The following is a 20,802-nucleotide window of genomic DNA, read 5'->3' as shown; positions in this document are numbered from 1 at the left end:
ATGTTTGGTTTGCAGTGGAACAGAACAAAAAAGTAGTGAAAATAAGTGAATTCATTCTTATTCTACAAAGACATTCTAAAATAGCCTGGACAAAATTATTGGTAGCCTTTAGAAGTTGTAAGAAATAATTGATTTGTAGTGGTAATTTAAGCAGACTATAATTAGTATCACAGGTGTTTTTAATCTTATAATCACTCATGCAGCCAGTTTAAAAAGAGAAAATTACTCACTCTGCTGTTTTGTGTCACTGTGTACATCACATTGAACATGGAAAACAGAAGGAAAACTCGAGTGATCTGAAGACAATAGAAAAAAAGTAATAGCCAAGCATGGTCAACGTAAAGGTTACAAGACCATCTCCAAAGAGCATGTGTTCCTGGGACCACTGTTGCCAATATTATTAAGAAGTTTAAGACCTATGGAACTGTAGACAACATCTCTGAACATGGTCGCAAGAGGAAAATTGGCCTGAGATTGAACAGAATGATTGCTCGAATGGTCTAGAAAGAACCAAGGAAAACTTCAATACAGATCCAAGCTGATCTTCAAGTTCAAGGTACAATAGTTTCAAGTCGCAGCATCTGAATGAAAGTGGGCTCCATGGTAGAAGACCCAGGAAGACCCCACTTGTAAGAGGGAGACAGAAGAAAGCCAGACTGGACTTTGCCAAAATGCATGTTGACAAGCCACAGTCCTTCTGGGAGAATGTCCTCTGGACAGATGAAAAAAAATTAGAGCTTTTTGGTAAATCACACCAAACTTATGTTTACAGAAGAAAAAATGAAGCCTTCAAAGAAAAGAACACCATGCCTACATGAAACATGGAGGAGGCTCAGTGATGTCTTGGGGTTGCTTTGATGCCTCAGGAACTGGGTGCCTTGAATCTGTGCAGCACAATAAATCAGAAGACTATCAAAGCATTTTGAAGCAAAACATACAACCCAGTGTCAGAAAGCTGTGACTTTATCACAGGTCATGGGTCTTCCATCAGGATAATGACCCCAAACATACATCAAAAAGCACCAAAGAGTGGATGAGAAGAAAATGTTGGACCATTGTGATGTGGCCTGCTATGAGTCCTGATCTGAATCCCATTGAACATCTGTGGAAAGAGCTGAAACTTGCAGTTGGGAGACAGCTCCCATCAAGCCTGAGAGAACTAGAGTAGTTTGCCCAAGAAGAGGCCAGTGGAGAAGTGTAGAATCCTTATTCAGAGTTACAGAGAGCGCTTGATTGCAGTTATTGTCTCCAAAGGCTGTGCTACAAAAGTTAAGGGTACCTATATTTTTGGCCATGCCATTTTCATTTGTTTTACTGTATTAAATAATGTGTTAAAAGCAAAGCTTCAGTTATATTCAACGTGAAATACAAAATGATGAATGCCATATACTTCTGTCAGTTTCAAGTTAATACAGAGAAAATTTCGTTTTTTTTAAAAAAGGTGGAAGGGTAAATATGTTTGTGTTTAGTAGCCTATTCTTACTTCATAAAATACAATTGATTTTGTTGACATTTGGTTTGTACCGTCCAAGAAAAAAAAAAAAAAAAAAAGAATCACAGGGCAGCACAGTGTGGTGTTGGTGCTGGGAGCTGCTGGATGGTGCAAACCTTCAAAACGTCCCGAAACTGCGTTTCAAAGAGCAACATGTCTATCTGTGTAGCAGTACGGCTCCTCAGTGCAGCAGCAGCAGCAGTCCTGGGACAAGATCTGACAAAGAAGAAAGAAAACGACAAAACGGGATCCCTGAGCTGCCAGACAGCCGCCTCGCCTCTAAAACAACCAACAGCTGCTTTCTGTTAATTTAGCTCCAGCAGGAGGAGATGGTAAAAAAGAGAGCGAGTGAGAGAGAGATCCAGTGTGTTGTGCTAATTCTTGGGCTGCTCTGTGTTTTCATGAGGAGCAGGTGGATTTTTACAAATGGGGATTACAACACTGGGCGGAGCCAGAGAGACTTGATTTTTTTCCACAGAGCACTTGACTCATAAATATCTATCAGGATATGATGAGAATTTCAGCAAATTTAACAAGTGTTTTTGATGTGATGTTTCTAAAAGTTGCCTACAGCACCTTAAGCGTACGCACGCACAGAGCTGTAACAATTTTAACTGGATAATGTGATTCATAGTTGAAACATTCACCAGTAATAGTAATAATAGAAATAATAGATACAGTTTTTTGAAAGATGCAGTTTTTAAAATGAATGTATTTATTCATTTATTTCTTGATCAGCCTTCCCTTTGGGTGCTCAATCTTTTTTGAGCACTCGTAATTGGCACATATGTGCTCGAGCACCCACTCCATCACGTAGCTAGCTACACAGCAATTGTGAAAAACAATTTTGTGACGATCATCACCTTGGTGGTATTCACTTAAAGATGCAATGTGTAGAATTTAGTCGCATCTAGCAGAACAGACTTGGCAGAAATGGAATATAATATTCGTAAGTATGTTTTAATTATGGTATAATCTCATAAAAATAAGAACTGTTTCGTTGCCTTAGAATGAGCCCTCTTTATCTACATAGGGAGCGGGTTCTTTTCCATGGAGCCCGCCATGTTGCATCGCTATGTTTCTACAATAGCTGGACAAAACAAACACTGGCTCTAGGGGGGGCCTTTCGAGTTTTTTGCGAGTTATGCGGCCACATTAGGTTCTCCTACACGCTTGGAAGGGCAGCGGGAAGGAGTGGGAGGGGTATTCAGTTGGTTGCAATCTGCAAACTCACTGCTAGATTCCCTCTTTGTGTTTCCTTGGACAGTGTTTCCCTGTTGAACTGTGGTGGAAGAATAGTGACAAAAAGGACTTTGGCACTAAAAAGACTAACATTGAAAGATATCTACTTGATTTGACTCATTTGGACGCTGAAGCTTCATATTAGCTTCAGATAAACTTTTAAATACATTTTTGCACAGAAGGAGGACTGTGGATTTTGTCCCCCATCACTTCCATTGTAAGTACATTATGATATTATATATATATAATATATGATATATATGATATTATGTTGTTTTAAGACAGACTTGAAAAATTGTGAACCCGTGCACGATCCATAATACACACACTGCTGCTCCTGGACCCTCCTGTGGCCCCAGACCACCACTTTAAGATCCTGTTCATTCATTTGTTGCAAATTTATTTTTGTTTGTTTTTTGAAAAGGTTTATTTTTTTAATTTGGTTTCTTTAAAATCATTTTGTTCAGTCATGGAGTGACAGGTCAAATCAGCAGGGTTTTAGTTGCTGAAAGTATGGAAACCTGATCACTGTACTCTCAAACATGTTAATGAATATTTGTTAAATATTAAGTCATTAATTTTAATCATGTAAAGAATCATCAACACACTTATCAGGTCTTGATCCGCTCTCCAAGGTTCTGATCCTGCTGCTGGCAGCAACTAATCTGCAGCTGTGCAGATTTATTTCCTTCTTTAGTTGAATCATTGTTTTCACCTCATTTATTTCCTCATGTGTTCCTCATGTCTTCATGTATTGATGCAGCAGGAAAGTCGATCTGTGTCTGATCCCTTGTTGAGATCTGTTTGCTGGGTCTTGACAGACACCATCAACCTGACGGGTCTGTTTAAATACCTACATGTATTGTCATGATTCGGTCCAATAATTAGACCATTTCATCCGTCATTACTGCGATTAGTTAATTCTGATAAATATTAGGACTGACCATTATGACATGTACTTTTAAAAATATGTCAATGTACACAATAATAATCTTTCACATTGTAATCCTTTTATTTGTAATCTTTTGCATGTTTATGCACCGCGTGTGTTGTGCACCCGTCTATGTAGGCGCACATATGTAGACCACACCTCATATTAACACGTCCATGGGTGCTCAGATGGGCGCAAGTGCATTTGCTATTTAAACAACGTGGGCGCTGGATGGGAAAATGCGTCGGTCTTAAACTAGTAAAGACACTTGTGTTATGCTTGGTGCTGCTTTGCATTGGGTGTAGGATAGGGCCCTATGTCTCACTACCTTGGAAGATGGACTAAACGAAGACCATAAAACTGTTTTTTGAAATAGCAATGTGGTCCAGCTCATACGGGTGTCAGATCAGAAAAGGCTTCTTTGACTCGTTCTGGAGTGAATAGACCAGGTTTATATTTTGTAGTTTAATTTGGAGGACTTGTTGATTTGATTGTTATTGTACTCTGAGCTCTGATACTCAAGTTTGCAGTAATGTCAGCTGTCATAACAACTGGGAGCTATGTTGAAGATTAACTCTTTCCTGCACTTTGATATAAATAGGACTGAGTGGCTGAGCGTTTACATAAGCTTTTAATAAGTACATTTTGAAAATCCAAAAAGCATGAGAACTGAGAGAACAAGCTGTGGTGGATTACATCTAGTTGTTCCAATTACAATAAAAGCCAGTGCAAAGGGTTGAGGACAGATCTGCACTGCAGCAAACACACAAACTGATATCTCTGGCCCTTCAATGGCAGAGTTCACCCTGTGTGACTGTAGAGTGTTCAAGAAGAATGAAAAATGCAGTCGTAGGAAGAAGCTTTGCCCTTCGATTCAGAGGCACAGGCAACAAAATCCTGTTGATGGTTTACATCTCTGGTGTATTTCCTGCTATGACACATGATTCAAGTTTGACCAGTTCATTCATGAGAAGAAAAGCTCAGAAATCATGTCTAATTGATATTCATCCCATCACTGATGTGCTGAATCAGACTGGTTCTGTCACCACTGCACAGAAAAGAACCACTTCATGTTTCAGCTAAAAATGATGAACTATGTATGGATAGATATGTATTCTTAACACCAACAATGTGCCAAAGTCTGTGGGATGTTACCATGGTGCTGCTGTTTACAGCACAACCCTTTTTTGTCCTGAAATATGTGAGATTACAGGCTTCATCTATGTGTTTTGTCATTCAGACATATTTTAGGTCTCTGTTATGTGAATATTCTGTAATGGCTTTATTTAGACATGATGGAGGTCATAGGACACAACACCCACGATATTTGGCACCTGGTCCACGGAGGGAGCGCTGTCACTTCTGGAGACCAAAAAAAGTAATGATATAATAGAGGGAGAGCGTTCTCTCAATCTGCATTACTGATGGATTTTAAAAGTTATTTTGGATTGATTGTGAGCGTGAGGAACACTGGTCACCTCTTCTCACAGTGAATCCTGATTTATTTTCTCCTCATTGTCTTAATTTAATTGAAACCTTTTTGAGTTTTAGTGTTGATGCCAGAAAGATATCTTTTTTTGATACCTTCCTTTGGGGAATATAAACTTGTTTTCCAGAAAACAATTTTCTAGATTTAGTAACTAAAGAAGCTGATGTTCTCAAATGTTAAATGTTGGCTAAACACAAGCAGCAGAAACTTTCCCAAATAAAACATTCTAAAATTGCCAAAATTCTGATTTGATTGAGAAACTGTCTAATTAAAGACTCAGTAAAGAAAAGTACAAATCTGAGCATGCATTTATATACTAGGGACACTTTAGTTGGTACTGAGGTTTGATATCTAGCCATCCATATCCACTGTCAATACAGAGATTCATTTACTACACGGCTTTGTTTGGATGAATTGTGAAAAATAAAATTTGTTTATTTTAAGATTTGTATTCAACAGCTGAAGATCTTTAGATGAAAAAACATTTCATAAGCTGTATTCTAAGAGACAGACTGTTAATATGAACTGAGAGAGATGTATCAGACTTCAAAGTGGCTCCTCAACTACACTGCAGAACAAAACATGTACTCATGAAAAAATAATTACCACAGCAATCAGATTAAACACCAGCGTCATTCAGGACATCAGAAGCACGTGTCCTCATACCTGCTGAGCAGCTCTGATTCATTTGGCTGACAGTCAGTGAGACACAGACACCTTTTACTGGAGCTTATTATGTACTCTGGTCATTGTGTGTTTCAATCACATTCAGAAGCCAGAGTGCAAACAAAGCTGGTTTTCTATTCTAACAGAGCTCAATGCAGATAATTGCATTGACCGTATGTGAACCACTGCTGTAGAGGGTGGAGAAGTCAACCTGGTACCAAATAATTGCAGATTCAAATCCCTCAAGCCTGTATGCAAATGTGGGTAGATGAACAAGCAATGCCCTTCACTCAATCGACAGCCAGTGGATAAGCACCCTTCAGTGAGGCAGTGAACCCCCCACTGCTCCAGGGCAGCTCCCAGCATCTGACCTGCCTGCTCACTCATTACAAACCACTCACTCTTACAGCAGCAGAAAATACACACAACCTCACTGATATCTGTCTGGTTTCTTCAGGAACAAAAGAATCTGTTCATATTATTTAGGCTGTCTGTCCACAGGCAAGCAGAGACAATGTGAGAAGTTTATTTGTATAGAATCTTATAGAAAGGGGTGTTCAGACCAACATCATCTCTACATGAAAAAATGCAGTCCTCCCATTCATTTGAAAGGGGGCAGTCGCAGTGGGGGGGTGCCAACGCAGACAGCTCGCCAAAAAAATGTAGTGGTCGTCTGGCAAAAAAGTTGAACCTGGCACAACCCTTGCTGCAACACAACCCAACATCATTTGGCAAGGCATTGTGTTGGTCACTTGCTGCTGTGATAACTTTCCAGAATTGTAGAATCCTGTGAGTATTACAAACCACTGTGCAGTGTTTGATAAGCCTTTAAATGCATCTGTAGCAGTTGTCTCACCAGTACCTCAAACAACATGACCCAACCATTTTAGCCCCTTGCATTGTTTTAAGGCAGGACTGTTTTCAGTCTAAACGCCACCTAAAGGGGTGTATCAGTGTGATTAACACTTTGCCATTAATAGCGATTGGTATGATTTATAAGTTTCAATACAGTGCCAATACATTACCTAAGTTTTCATACCAATCAAAGAATAAAGGTGGTGTTACAGACCATTTGGATCATCATCTAATGAAATTGAGGTCCAATGTCTGATGTGTCTCTGTAGTATTTATCAATAAATCTATAGTTTGATAATGCAGTTAAGAGTGTCCTTATTATGATTGATGCTAAAAGAAACCAGAGGAGTCACAGAGGAGGATGTGACTGGTGTTGTTTAATCCAGTCTGATTGGTCCTTAGTCACTGCCTCAGAGCAGCTCACATGCACTTAACTATGTGTTCCAGTCAGCTTGATTTCTTGTTCACAGCTTGTACTCAGCATCCGGCTGCGTTGTGGCTGCCAGAGATGATCTTCTGCCATTCTAGCTGCTGTGTGTGTGTCTACTGAGTCCTTGAATCACGCCTGGCTCTTGCTCTGCTACATTCACACGCTAAATACCTGTATTATTGGTTACTGATTTCTAATGTATTTTCATTGGTGCATTTCATTTGTTTCTGACTTTGCCGTCATACATATACAAAAACTAGTTTTTCTTGTTTGTAGTTCGTGAGGAAGAGAGAGAGAAGGAGAGAAGAGAGGGAGGTAGACAGCTCATTAGGTCTCACCCTGCTCTCTGCAAATACATACTGCAGCAAATTTCACAATATAGTTTCTCTCATTTTCAGTTTCTCTAGTTTCTGTTATTAGATAGTAGAACTAATATGAAATTCAATCACAGCTCAAAAATACTAGGCTATGTTAACCAGCAGTCATTACCAAGCTGCAGATAAAATCATTATTTCATTATCACAGCATTGTCAGATGAAATGAACAAAAACACAAGTTAATGACAGCAGCAGCGCTGTGAGATTTGTTGTATTGACTTTTAAAATAAGTCATCACAAAGCATCTGTTACCATCTAAAGCGGCTACAAATGTGTATCTGTGCTTGTAAAACATTTTTAAATGTGGGCAAAACAACTCTAAACTACATTATAAGTGTGTCTGCTGAAGAACAGAAGCTTCACTTCCTCTTCCAGTGAACACTGAAACTGCGACGCAGCCGGTTCCTGTGTAGATTTGCTGAAAGACTTCAGACAGGAAAAGTGTCACTATGACAGCAGGATGAAAGGAAAGATCATCACACATAGAGAGTCATCCTCATATTCAAAACTTTTAAATAATTTAAGTCTGACTAAAACTGAAGCTGACATTAAGTTTAAAGAAGTCCGTTTCCAGTGCTGAACTTCTGTTTGTAACATTCAGACACATTCGCCCTGTAAGGGAAAACTGTGCTCTCACTACAGCACCTGTTTCCTCAGTGTGCCATCGCTCTGAATGCTAGGATTTTAAAGTAACCAGTTTATAGTGCATGTAAGAGCATTGTCCATAACCAGCGTGACCTCATTTCTCTGAGTAGCCTGCAAGACATTATAATGGTGGTTTAACAAACCTTCGATCACTTTCCCTGTGGGGAATCTATGTTGTTATTTTAAGTGACATTCCAGTACTCAAGTGGAATTCTGTGAGATCAGTGATACACCATGCACTGTGTGGCTGTGAGAACCAGCATCAGTTGAAATAAACTAACTTGATTTTTCAGAAAAGTGTGATATAAATACTATTTATTTGTACCTTTACGACAGTGCGTCTGCTAAGACAGTGGTTCCCAACCTTTTTTGTAAGAGGTACCCTCACATCCACCATTTATGTTCCAAATGTGTTCATTTGGATTGGTTTCAGACTGGATGTTATTTAACTATTAATCATATAGAAGTAGATATACAATATTTTCATACAATTAAACTTTCAATGTTTAGTTTGGTTTGGTCAAGTTTACACAACCACATGGAGTGGAAAAAGCTGGATGTTTCAACCATTTATCCATTTTTTTTTTTAAGACGCCCTCTCTGACAACTGATGAATAGACATCGCTGGCCACATATGCTGATGACAGTCACAGCAAATTGTATCTCAGACACATTTCAGTGTATGGGTCAAGTTCCAATTAATTTGAACAAATTACTTGTTAGTTCAAAATCATTCGAACTTGACTGTTTGAAAAAGTGACAGCCCTCGTGGTCATACTAATTATTAAATCTATGTAGGAGGTCGAGATGGATGGATGGATGGATCAACAATACATCAGACTTTAACTTGAGAGATCACTGTTCGCTTTCTGTTTCCACACACGAGTCAACATTGTTTTTTAAAAACCATGACCACGATTATCCCCTAACCTTAACCATACACTGTAACCATGACGACAAAGGTCCCCTAACCTTAATGATCCCCTCAAGACATGTTTTAAGACATAAACATCCTCAGCTTTGAATAGTAATTGTGTCTGATATGGTCTTTGCACCCAACAGTTAACTAGTTAGAAATTCTTAAAATGGCATCTCCTCCCTCTCCCTCATTGAAAAATCCAAAAATCTATGTATATATAAACATTGCTAATTTCAAAAGTAAACAAGTAAAAACTGCTGAACACAAGATGTCTCTTACTTCACTGTGAAGTCCATTCTCAGTGTATGTGCACTGGAGGCTTCATGGTTCCACATACCACTCAGACTTAAGATGAGCTCAGAGAAGTTTCCTCCTCCTTCAGCAGATGAATGTGAAAACAAACTCTGCACATACATTACTCTGCACAGTGAAGCTCACAGTGAAACTAAGCAAAACACATTTTTGAGTGGAGGAGGATTTTGACAAAGTAGTCATTTTAACCAAAAACACATATCTTTCCTGAAACGTAACCTGATTGGTTTTTATGCCAAACCAAACCTTAACCACAGAGTTTTCACATTATAAAATATATTAATTATTTTTGAACAGTATTGTTTTTTGTCATTTAATTTATTGACGATTAATAATGAGTGCGCAAGTGTGTTCATTTGTAAATCTTGCGCTCCCCTCGGACCCTGCTCTTGCGCGGCTACTTGCATGACGTGCGGTGCGACATAATGTCAAGTGCTGAGGGCAAGTGTAGGAGGGCATGGCAAATGATTGCTGAAATACTGATAGTGGGGGACTTCTGGTGCAGCAGCGTGTAGTTTGGGAGCTCCGCCACATTTCTAATTTTACACTCACTTTAAAATATTCAATACTCTTTCTGAAAAACGCTCACGAATTGTGGTATACATAACCCTGAGCAAGATGACATAACCAGGCAGAGGAAAAAGCCCAAAGAAGACTTTACAGATGACAAATCTGTTGGCGATATATTAGCTAAGGCAGCAGATAAGTAGTGCTAGCTCCTCTTCAGCTACAAATTATAATGTATTATTGGCTATCGCCATACTGAACTCTTCTGAGGACAAAAGATTTGTTGAAATCAACGCAACCCTCTCTGGTCTGAAATCTGCATTTGCTGAGATCAATGTCTGTTTAATGTCAACACAGGAAGCCGCTCAATAGTGTGAGAAACAGATTGAAGAGCTGGAAAGATGGTGTGCTAACCTAGCATCAGAAGCTAGAAGCGTGCTCCCGCCGACAGAACATCTGAATCATGGGCATCAAGGAGAAAGCTGAGGAAGGTAAACCATCTGACTTTGAGATTTTATTAAACCAATAAAAGTGGATAGGGCCCACAAATGTCTTCAACCTGCCCAGGAAAGAAATTCAAGACCCATCATAGCGAGGTTGCACAACTACAAGCAGCTTGTGCTGCGGCTGGCAAGGTATAAGTCCCTCCTTACCTATGAAAGTGCTACAGTGGACATCCTCCCAGACCCAATGTCACCAGTTTGATGAGATCAAAGATAAGTGCAAGGAAAGGAAGATCAGATATGGATTTTGACACCCTGCCAGGTTCATCGTCACTGTCTGTAACAACACTGACACTTTTGAAATGCCAGCCAAAGCAGAATGGTTCCTGAAGCAATATATAGCTAACTGGTAGCTTATGACATTGTGATGAGCAGGCAAGCAGCTGTCGGGCGACGGCTAAGAAACAAGCCCATAATAGACTGTAATACACAATGTTATTGGCACTGTAGCTTCCATAAGAGTCAGCCTTAAAGCTTGTCCCTGCTTAAAATGATGAGTGGGACTTTTCCAAGTTATCTGTTGTAGAACTTCTCCTGTTAGCAATTCCATGCAAACTTTTCTCCAGCTCAGTGGTGAGGACAGTTTTTCCTTTTCTTTTATTTTGTTTGTTATTGCATCATGTAAGTGTGGTGGATCTCCGTTTGCAGAAACGTAAGCTATTTCAATCCATACTGCTCAGTCATGGTTACACATTTATTTATGACAATAGGGCTCAGAGACGTGAGCTGATGTAGGTATACATAACAATGGAAAAATCAGATTAATCAGTTGGAACGTAAGAGGGCTGAATAGCCCAGTCAAAAGGGGAAAGGTTTTTAAACATCTGAAATCGCTGAGAGGAGATATTTATTTTCTTCAAGAAACACACATCAAAAAGTCAGCAGTAAGATGGCTAACAGGTCTACCAGTCAAACTAAAGTGAGGGGGGTGGCCATACTTATACGGAAAAATGTTCCATTCATCCACACACAAGCCATCTCTGATCAAAACGGGAGATACTTAGTGGTATACAGATCTCTCAATTCAAAACCAGTAACAGTGGTAAACATATATGGTCTGAATTTTGATGACCCCATCTTCTTTAAAAAAATTATTCAGCACTTAACCTGATCTATCAAACTCCAATGTGATAATTAGAGGGGATAACAATTGCCTTTTAGACTCAAAATTAGATAAGCAACCAAGCCAGTCAGGCACATCAAAGAGCAGCACATTGTTAAAACTCTTATTCAATCCTATAACCTAGTAGATATTTGGAGATTACTCCCTCCAACAGGAAGAGATTTTTCATTTCTCTCCTCTGTTAAAAGTTACTCAAGGATAGATTATTTTTTGTTAGATTCAACGTTGCTATCAGCTGTTTCCGTGTGTACCTATCACAACATTCTTATATCAGACCACGCCCCTGTTTCGTTGGATCTTGAATTGAAGATCAATAGGAGAGATTATACCTGGTGTTTGAATATCTTTGTATAAAATATATATATAAAATAATCCAGTTTGTACATTCATCTCAGAGCAAATTTCTGTATTTTTAAGCACTAATGATAAAGGTATCATATGAGGCGGTAGTAAAGAAACGTTCTAGGTTGAGACTATCTGAAATAGAAAAGGAGTTAACACCCTTAGAGACTACTGATAGACAGGGAAACCACAACTATAGTGAACAATATAAATATAACACCATAATCTCAAAGAATGTTGAAAAGTTACTCACTCAAGTTAGACATCAATACTTTCAGCTGGGAGACAAACCACATAGATTACTAGCTAGACAGTTAAGACAGGCACAGCCTCAAAGGCCATCCACAAAATCTAGAAATGGCACCATCTTGACCCCCCCCCCCCAAAAAAAATAAACAAGTGTTTTGCAGACTTTTACGCAGATGTATACCAAACACAAGGTAGAGTTGATGCGAATGTCATAAAGAATTTTTTCTCTAGTCTAGATCTGCCAAAACTTTCTAAATAAGTTGATAGAGCAATGGATGAAGATAGTACCTTAAAGGAGATAAGTAGTGCTATCTCCTCCTTTCTGAATAAGGCCCCGGGTCATGATGGATCGGCATTGAATTTTTTAAGACGTATGATGCTATGGTTACATCCTTGCTCCTCCAAATGTTCAACCACTCAAGGAAAGCTTCTGAACTCCCACCATCTTTGCATAAAGCAGATGTTTCACTAATTCCAAAGCCTGGTGATGATTCGATAGAGTTTTCATCATATTGCCCTATTTTACTGCTGACAACAGAAACTAAGATTATGGGAAAGATACTAGTTAAAAAACTCAAAACATTTATTTGCACTATTATACATCCAGATCAAGCTGGATTTATGTCAGGGAGACACAAGTTTTTCAACCTACGTCACCTGTTTAATGGCCTATATACAAAGCATACAAATGCGTTTGATCCGGTTGAATGGCAGTATATGCTATGTGCACTGGAAGAATTTGGTGTTGGACCCTCATTTAGGAAATCGATAGGTTATTTATTTGCATCCTGTTGCTTCAGTCATTACCAACCAAAACATCTCATGCCCATTGAGATACACTGTGGAACCCCACAGGGCTGCTCTCTCTCCCCATTTTTGTTAGCAATTATGATGGAACCATTAGCAATCTGTATCAGACAGAACCTTGAAATAACTAACCTAGACCTACAGAGGACCCCACAACACCTCTCTCTTTATGCTGATGATATCCTCTTCTATCTATCAAGCCTAGAGACATCAATACCTCCACTGCTCTCACTGATTAGCAGCTTCAGCTTGTTCTCAGGATTTGCAGTTAACAAGGAAAAAAGTGAGTTAATGCCCATTTCCACAAATATTAACAAACAATTTCTGCAGACCATTCCTTTCAAAAAAGCCTACAGCAGCTTCATATATCTTGGAATTACAATAACAAAAACAGCAGATGACCTTCTACGGGTTAACTGGTGAAGAAAAATGATCAACTAAAGCAAAATATGGAATTCTGGGAAACAATCCATATCTCCATGGCCTGGAGAATCAATACTATCAAAATGGTAGTTCTTGCATGATTTCTCTACCTTTTCCAAGCCATCCTGTCTTTCATTCCTCTTTCTTATTTTAAACAGCTAGATTCAATCATTGTGTCCTTTATATGGAGCTACAAAACTGTATGAATCACCAAAAAACACCTAATTAAATCAGAAGACAAGGGTGGTTTCAGACTGCCACACTTTAAAGCTTACTACAGGGTAGCTCACTTAAACATTATATTGTGGTGGAAAAAGGGCCCAGCCAATGACTAAAGTGACTGCCCAGTCTGGCTATCATTAGAGCAGACTCTTTGTAATAAGACCTTCCTTCTTCCCTTCTTAACAGCCCCACAAAAACAGGCAAATTACATTACAATAATAGTTTTGTCATTAAGAATACTCTTAAAATCTGGACGCAAATCAAATTACACATAAAAGCACCAAATACCTACACTGATAGTCCAATACGTGAAAATCATGCATTCGTTCCTGGCTTAATTGAGTCATGAGTTTTCACAGATTGGAATCTTAAGGGTAACAAAGATATAAGCGCTTTATACTTTGATGGCCACTTTGTCATTTGAGCAGCTACAGAGAGCATATAAAGTCCCAGCCTCAGATATCTTCAGGTACTTGCAAATCTGAGACTATGTAAGGAAAAATATCCCCAATTTTGAGAAAATTTGTTTCCATAACTCCTTTGAGAGTATCAACAACTTCAATCCGCGTAGCAAGGGGGGAGTCTCTTACTTTTATCAAACCATACAAAGACATATTGATGTTAACACAAGTATGCTCAAGCAGAATTGGGAGACCGAGTTGGGCGAAAAGATAGATAATGAGACTTGGGAGGAAAACCTTGAAAGTGTGCATAAATGTTCAATTAACTCACAGACTGATACAATTCAAGACAGTACATCAGCTATACTACTCCAAAGACAGAGTACACAAGATTTTTTCTGATGTGTCCCCCTTCTGTAACAGGTGTAAAGAGGCTGACGGCTCACTGACACATTCTCTTTGGTCATGGCAGAAATTGTTAACTTATTGGAAGAGTGTATGTGAATGTTTCTCTAAAGCTTTGAGAAGAATTGGGAATCTAACCCACTAGTTGCTGTCTTAGGTGCGGTGAGTGTGTTACCTATGGCAAATGAAACATAGGCTACTTCATGTGGTATGGTTGTAGCAAAAAAAACATATTCCACTTTTGTGGAAGTCAGACTACGCACCAACATATGATATGTGTATAAGAGAGTTGATGAATGTGTTGCACTTAGAAAGATTAAGGTTCTTTAACAAGAATAAGAGTCGACTATTTTTCAGAATTTGGAGCCCTGCACTAGAGTACCTCAAGGTTAGTGGACTGACAGTGTAACTGTGTACCCTCTATCGCTGTTTATATGTATTTTATATTAATAGTGATGTTGAAGTCCTATGATTTGTTTTTTTTTCTGTATTTGTGAAGATAATCATGGCTCAGTTACTCAAGAGATGTACTGAGTGTGTGTTTTATATTGAAAATCCTAAAATAAAGGTTTAAAAAAACAGTTTCTTTTGTGCATGTGTTCTGACTGCAAACTGACTTACCTTTCCTCTCAAAGCTTTCCTTGCGGAGGAAGCAGACCATGGCGAGGAACTTGGTGACCTCTTTCAGGTACATGACTGTAGTGTTGTTCAGGTGGATGATGGCCATAGACTCCTTATCATAGGGCAACCCAGCTTCACTGTCAGCCAGACTGGAGGAAAGAAGAAAGAAACACATTTAACTGAACTCCAATGAGTAAAAAAATAATGCATCATCTGAAACACGATACTGGCCCTGTTTCTCACAAAGGGAAGACTTCTATTGAGGCAACATTATACACTTCATTCAGCCTGTTATCACAGCTCCTTGTTTTGGACAATTTCAAAGGAAGCACACAGTAGTTGCTATTACGAAAAACAACAGACCTCTGATTTTAGCATTCAACCACAGGAATGTAAAGATGTAGAGAGAAAGGTGGAGATGGGAGAAACAGAGGGAGCAGTGATAGGAGCAGTTTAAAAGGCGGTTATGGGAGTCTGAGAATTTAAACAAACAGAGCAGGAGGACATGGAGAGAAACTGAGGACTGAACAGGAAGGACATGCTGCTCTTTTCTTTTCACTTGTAATTTATTCTGTTTTCATGAAGAAAGCCAACAAACAAAAGATAACATTGTTTATTTTCTTCATTCCACCTGATGAACATTCATTTTATTTTCCTGGTTTATATATTCCTTTTTTGAATCACATGGGATTTCTCATTCTATAGTACACATACACAGTTTCACTGTAGCACCAACTCTTGTTACAAAATGAATCCCAAAAAGCCAAATAAACAGTCAACTCTATCAGTATAGCCCTTTCATCACAGGGCTTTACAACTGCCCAAATGATTGATGTCAGACCCTCAGTTCAAATGAGGAAAACTCCCACACAACTCCTAAACTGGGCCAGTCCTTTGTTAACTTCTGTTTTCTGCTATACAGAAATAAAAACAAACAGGACATGATACTATCTGCACTCTTTGCAATCTAACATATTGACTTTGAATCCACCTTTCTCCTTTACATTGCCAGTAGCAATAACAGTTCAAACAGCAACCAGAATTTGAATATTTACATACTTATTTACCCACGGCTACCTGACCCAGAGAAGGTTTCCCACCTGATCTGACATGATTGTGGGAGCCAGGAAACCAAGAGCATTTGCTGACTTTTTTAAAGGCAGCGATCTCAAAGATGAGCATCAGCAAGAGGCAGACCTTGGATGATGTTTGTGAATAATAGTGGAGGACTCAGTTCATAGTTGTCAGTTCAAAGTACAATAGGGTAGAGCAGCACATGTTATGCAGTCCTGAATGTGTGGTCAGCAGAGGACCACTGGAAAAATATTGTCTAGTCTGATAAATCCTGATTCCAACTGCACAAGTGCATTGGTAGACTCACACTGGTATGTGAAAAACATAAGGCCATGAACCCATCACATATGGGTAATGCTGCACAGGCTGATTGGTGAGATATAATAGTTTGAGGGTGTTAAAAGGGTCTGTTGAATCAAATAAATAAGGCCTATTTTCTCCTCTCCCTCTAGTGGTATCTCTTAATGCAGTTTTTGAACTTTCTGCCTTCACCCCAATACAATAGAATGTAGTTTGTGGCGCTCACAGCTTTGCAAATACATGGAAGACACTGAAAGCATGACGCAGGCCTGGAGCAACTGGAACAATGCAGCTACATCCAGTGGACATGAGGGGTAATTTGGAAAAAACATATACTTGAAGCTTTTTACACTTCTGATTGCAGTTACATGTGTTAAGTAAAACCTGAGCTGTTACACCATGATTGTACACAGCTGTTTTGACTGAAACTGAAGAGTATCTGTTACATCAGATGTGTGGGACGAGCCGCTAAAAAATGTGGCTGTGGCACATGGGTGTGAGCTGGGTATAACAGGAACATTAGGCCTAATGCACAAACATTTCTGTATTTGTATCCAAACTTTCTCTGTGAGGTGTGCTCATATCATGTTTGAACTCCAAATTCATTCAGATTAAGATATTACAATTCTAAGTCAAACAAGTGTTTCTCCACTTGTGAAGAAAGTCAGAGACTATTGGTTCATGACTTGTGCGACAGCTCTGGACCACTCATAAATGTAGTCTGTACCTAAGAGAAAAGTATGAGAAAATTGATGCCACAGATTTTCTTAAATCGCTTGTACATGCCTCTTAAGAACAAATCTGTCCATATGAGTGCTTCTTGCATGAGGCCCATTGTTTTGAGAAAGACATGCTGCCATGAAATATTTCCAAAAGCAAGTTTTTAATGCTTGTGACTGCCACAAACTAAATAAAAACCTCCTTTTAACTGCCTTGCACCTGTACAAGGACACTTTGATGCCATAGTGCACTGTAACGTGTTCATCCATCCATGGCCTTCATGTCCCTTCTGGCAGATGATGTGTACTTTCAACAAGTTAATCTTCCCCATCACAGTGTCAAAAATGATTCAAGGAACATTCAGGGGGGAAATGACACAATTGTTCTGTTCAGCAGCACAATCTCTGCCATCAGTCCATCAGAAAACATCAGGATTAATTTGAATGCAGCATCTGTGGAACGCAGCATCAACTCATGAGTTTAAACACTAATGATGCTTGTATGCAGATGTAGGCTGTCTCTTCTCTATAACAAGCCTGAAGCTTAAGAAGCTTTTGAAGTGAAGTTTAGTGTGTAATATACGGTATATACTGAACTCCGAATGTTTCTCACAGTGCAACTATACAGGCACACAACAAAGCAGTTCATTTCCTGAGCAATGTGTTTACATTGTTGTTATCATTCAAGCCCCATTGTCTAGAATCCATTGCACATCACGATTGGGTTTTTTTTTCCGCGTTTTGTTTGGTTATTTCCCAGTTGTCACTCCCATATACCAGAGGACATTCGCAAAAATTTTTCTTCAACTTCCCCACAACATGCCACTGGGTGCTTTGTGACTATTATACCCCATTTACACCTGGCATTAACATGTGATTTGCATCTGGATACTTTATCTGGATGAGGAAAAACACATGTTAATGCACGTGTAAATGCACTCAGAACACACTGTGATCAGAATGTGATCGGATCAGCCAGATGACATGTGGAGCATCGACTACCCATCACACACTTGTGGGAAGATTTTGATATTTGAAGTATTTAGTTGAGTGATTAGATGTTTCAGCAGAGTGATTTGTTTTGGAACCTTGTGTTAACAATTTGGGGAAATGAATACATTTCACAAAACCTGTCTGAGTAGCTGTGAAAAAATACAACACTTTCACAGGGAATTATTTTTGCACATCCGGCATCAATCCTCACTTCACAAGGGCAAACAGACAGCACCAAGCTCAGCTTCTATTAATAATAAATCACTCATATCTATACCTGAGGCACTGCTGGCAACAAACACATCATACAGTAGAAATATGATAAAAAGCATCTCTATGCAACAGATGCCGGATTAAATGTAATTATCAAAATGAATAAAACGCTCTCGCATACTTAATCTCATGTTTTCATGCCCAATGGCCTAGACATGATGACATATGTGAGCTAAGAATAGTCACAGTGCTCCACAGATTGGAAACAGCCAAAGAGGAGAAACATGCACAGCTAATGTGAGTTTAGAGAATTCTGAATTCATCATTGTTGTCAAAGAGAAAAAGAAATAATTGCATTTCACTGACAAAAGAGTTGGCTCAGTTTGCTGGCCAAGGGATGTTTTAGCTTTCCAAGTGTGGTGCATGCCAGGCTTCTCAAACCAGAGGAGCTCATTAATTAAATGAGGTGAAAAAAGACTCCATTTACTAAAGCCTCTAATTAAGGATAATATCCCAGCTGTTTTGTCATGATAATGATGGCAGCCTTCTGTACAACAATCTACTGATTTAGGTTGAGCAGGTCCAACTGGTACCTGCAACACTTTCACATTTGTTAACGTCGAACAATTCCAGGACACAGGTGAGTGCATACATTATCAGGAGCTACTTAGATGAACATTTAACTAAGTGGCCTGTGTTTAAAAACAAAACATAATCTCCAGACATCTGGCATCCACCTCTATCCAGGGCCAAAATGTGAAATTATCAGGAGTCCTGTTTGTCCCCTTGGCCACACATTCCCCAACACAGCTGTGATGGGTTAAATATTCCCTCACTTCAGGCCAAGTGTGGCCTAGTTCATTTAAAACCCCCAGCTGTGTTGCCTTGGGTGAAACATACAAACACACACACACAAACACACACACACACACACTCCCCTCTATTATCTCGACAACAAACACGGGTCAAACAAGGATCACCTGGCCCAGGGGAGGCATCATGACCATACGTCATTTCAGAATTCAGTTTGGGTGGTTTTATTACGTTTGCCTGTGTGCCCCACCAAAAAGTGTCACCAAAATGTATTTGAACTCAGTGACTTGATCTTGAACTCTTTCCACTCAGAGAGATTCTGTGAAGCCTCAGAAGTTGACTGAAATAACTGCAAATAGACAAAACACAAGGAAATAAAGAAAACATTTCAACAACACATATATCGAATTTAGGGGAAAAAATGATGCACTTACATAAAACACAAACAACAATTATGCTGTGTTCATGTCATATGGGAGTACCCAATTACTCCTGGCTATGACAAAAACAGTGTTCACATCACCATCCGAGTTGAAATTACAACAGGGACAGTCTGATCTTTCTGAAAGCTGCAATATATTCACATTAATAATACAGAGGAGCCTGGAAACCAAACCATGGCATTGTTCAAGGTAATTCAAACCTAATTTAACGGATATAATACTGTATTCATTTCAATGTCAATACACAGCATGATTGATCTTCTGCAATCATACAGTACAACCTTCTTGAGTTGTAAACACGGTCAGCTTACCCGTCTCTACTCTTCCATATGATGTGACAGTAGCATTGGCCGTGACTGTGTCTACGATTGTTCTTAATTCAATGTATAGTGTCTTTTCTATGGCTGCCCCCTAAAAGTCACTGAGTCAATGCATCAGTCGATAGATCCCCAAGTTGACTGGCATTTTTTTCCACTCGAATCACTGCCTTTTTTTTGGACAAGTCATTATATACAGAATAATGCAGCATGACAGGCTGTGAACTTTTACATATTCTTGTCTCTAAATGACCTAAATCCATAACTGTGATGGAAACGGAGGATAGCGCGATGCAGACTGACTGTTTCCTGCTGTACAGTGTAAAATGCAATGAAGATGGCTAAATTACTGTTTAAACAGATGCGTACCAGCGTCTCTGCTGCCTCCTCCTCTACTGTCCAGTGTGGTCGACTTTTCAGCTGACAGCGCTGCCAGCAGCCAGCAGCCAGCAGGAGAGACGCACACTTTTTACGTCTCTGACTGTGGAAATCTGATGTTTTCACATCACAAATGATGAACAACAGTATGAAAACACAAGTCTTACAGGTGTCTTATAATATGTGACTCATGTTGTAAGGATAGTGTGGTGCAGGTGCGCTTGATTTTACTGTAATTGCAGTAACTGGGTGGAAATATGACTATATTTCTCATAGGAGGCTGTATTGGAGAAAGAAACTAATCACTTAAGCCACTTAAGTCTACATATATATAACCAATGTCCTGGACTTGGAAAATTCTTTGATCAACCTGGAGACAGATACCTTTCTCAGTCTATCTAATTAATGTCTGCCAATGGGAAGAGTGTGCTGTCTATTATTGCTCCCTCACTGCTGCCTTTGATGTTGGAAACAAGTGAAATAATGACAGGTGAGTGTGAAAGTGAGGCTTATGTGGCTTGATCAAGGCTAACCATCCAGTGCTGCTTTCAGCTACAGACAAGACTTGTTGAGAGAGATGACATTGGAAAG

General features: G+C 39.2%; 1 protein-coding gene across 2 annotated transcripts in view; it reads right to left on the bottom strand.

The window, feature by feature from the left end:
- rragd (ras-related GTP binding D) overlaps positions 1-20,802 on the bottom strand; it is a 90,038-nt gene that overhangs the window by 9,166 nt on the left and 60,070 nt on the right. For both annotated transcript variants that reach the window (XM_044374939.1, XM_044374941.1), the window contains one exon: positions 14,962-15,110. In XM_044374939.1, coding sequence (XP_044230874.1) covers positions 14,962-15,110 — 149 coding nt within the window. The remainder of the gene's footprint in view (positions 1-14,961; positions 15,111-20,802) is intronic.

The sequence above is a fragment of the Thunnus albacares genome, chromosome 15 (genome assembly GCF_914725855.1).
Source record: "Thunnus albacares chromosome 15, fThuAlb1.1, whole genome shotgun sequence".
Lineage (NCBI taxonomy): Eukaryota > Metazoa > Chordata > Actinopteri > Scombriformes > Scombridae > Thunnus > Thunnus albacares.
The sequence above is the reverse complement of the archived record's forward strand: the minus strand, read 5'-3'. Positions and strand labels throughout refer to the sequence as shown.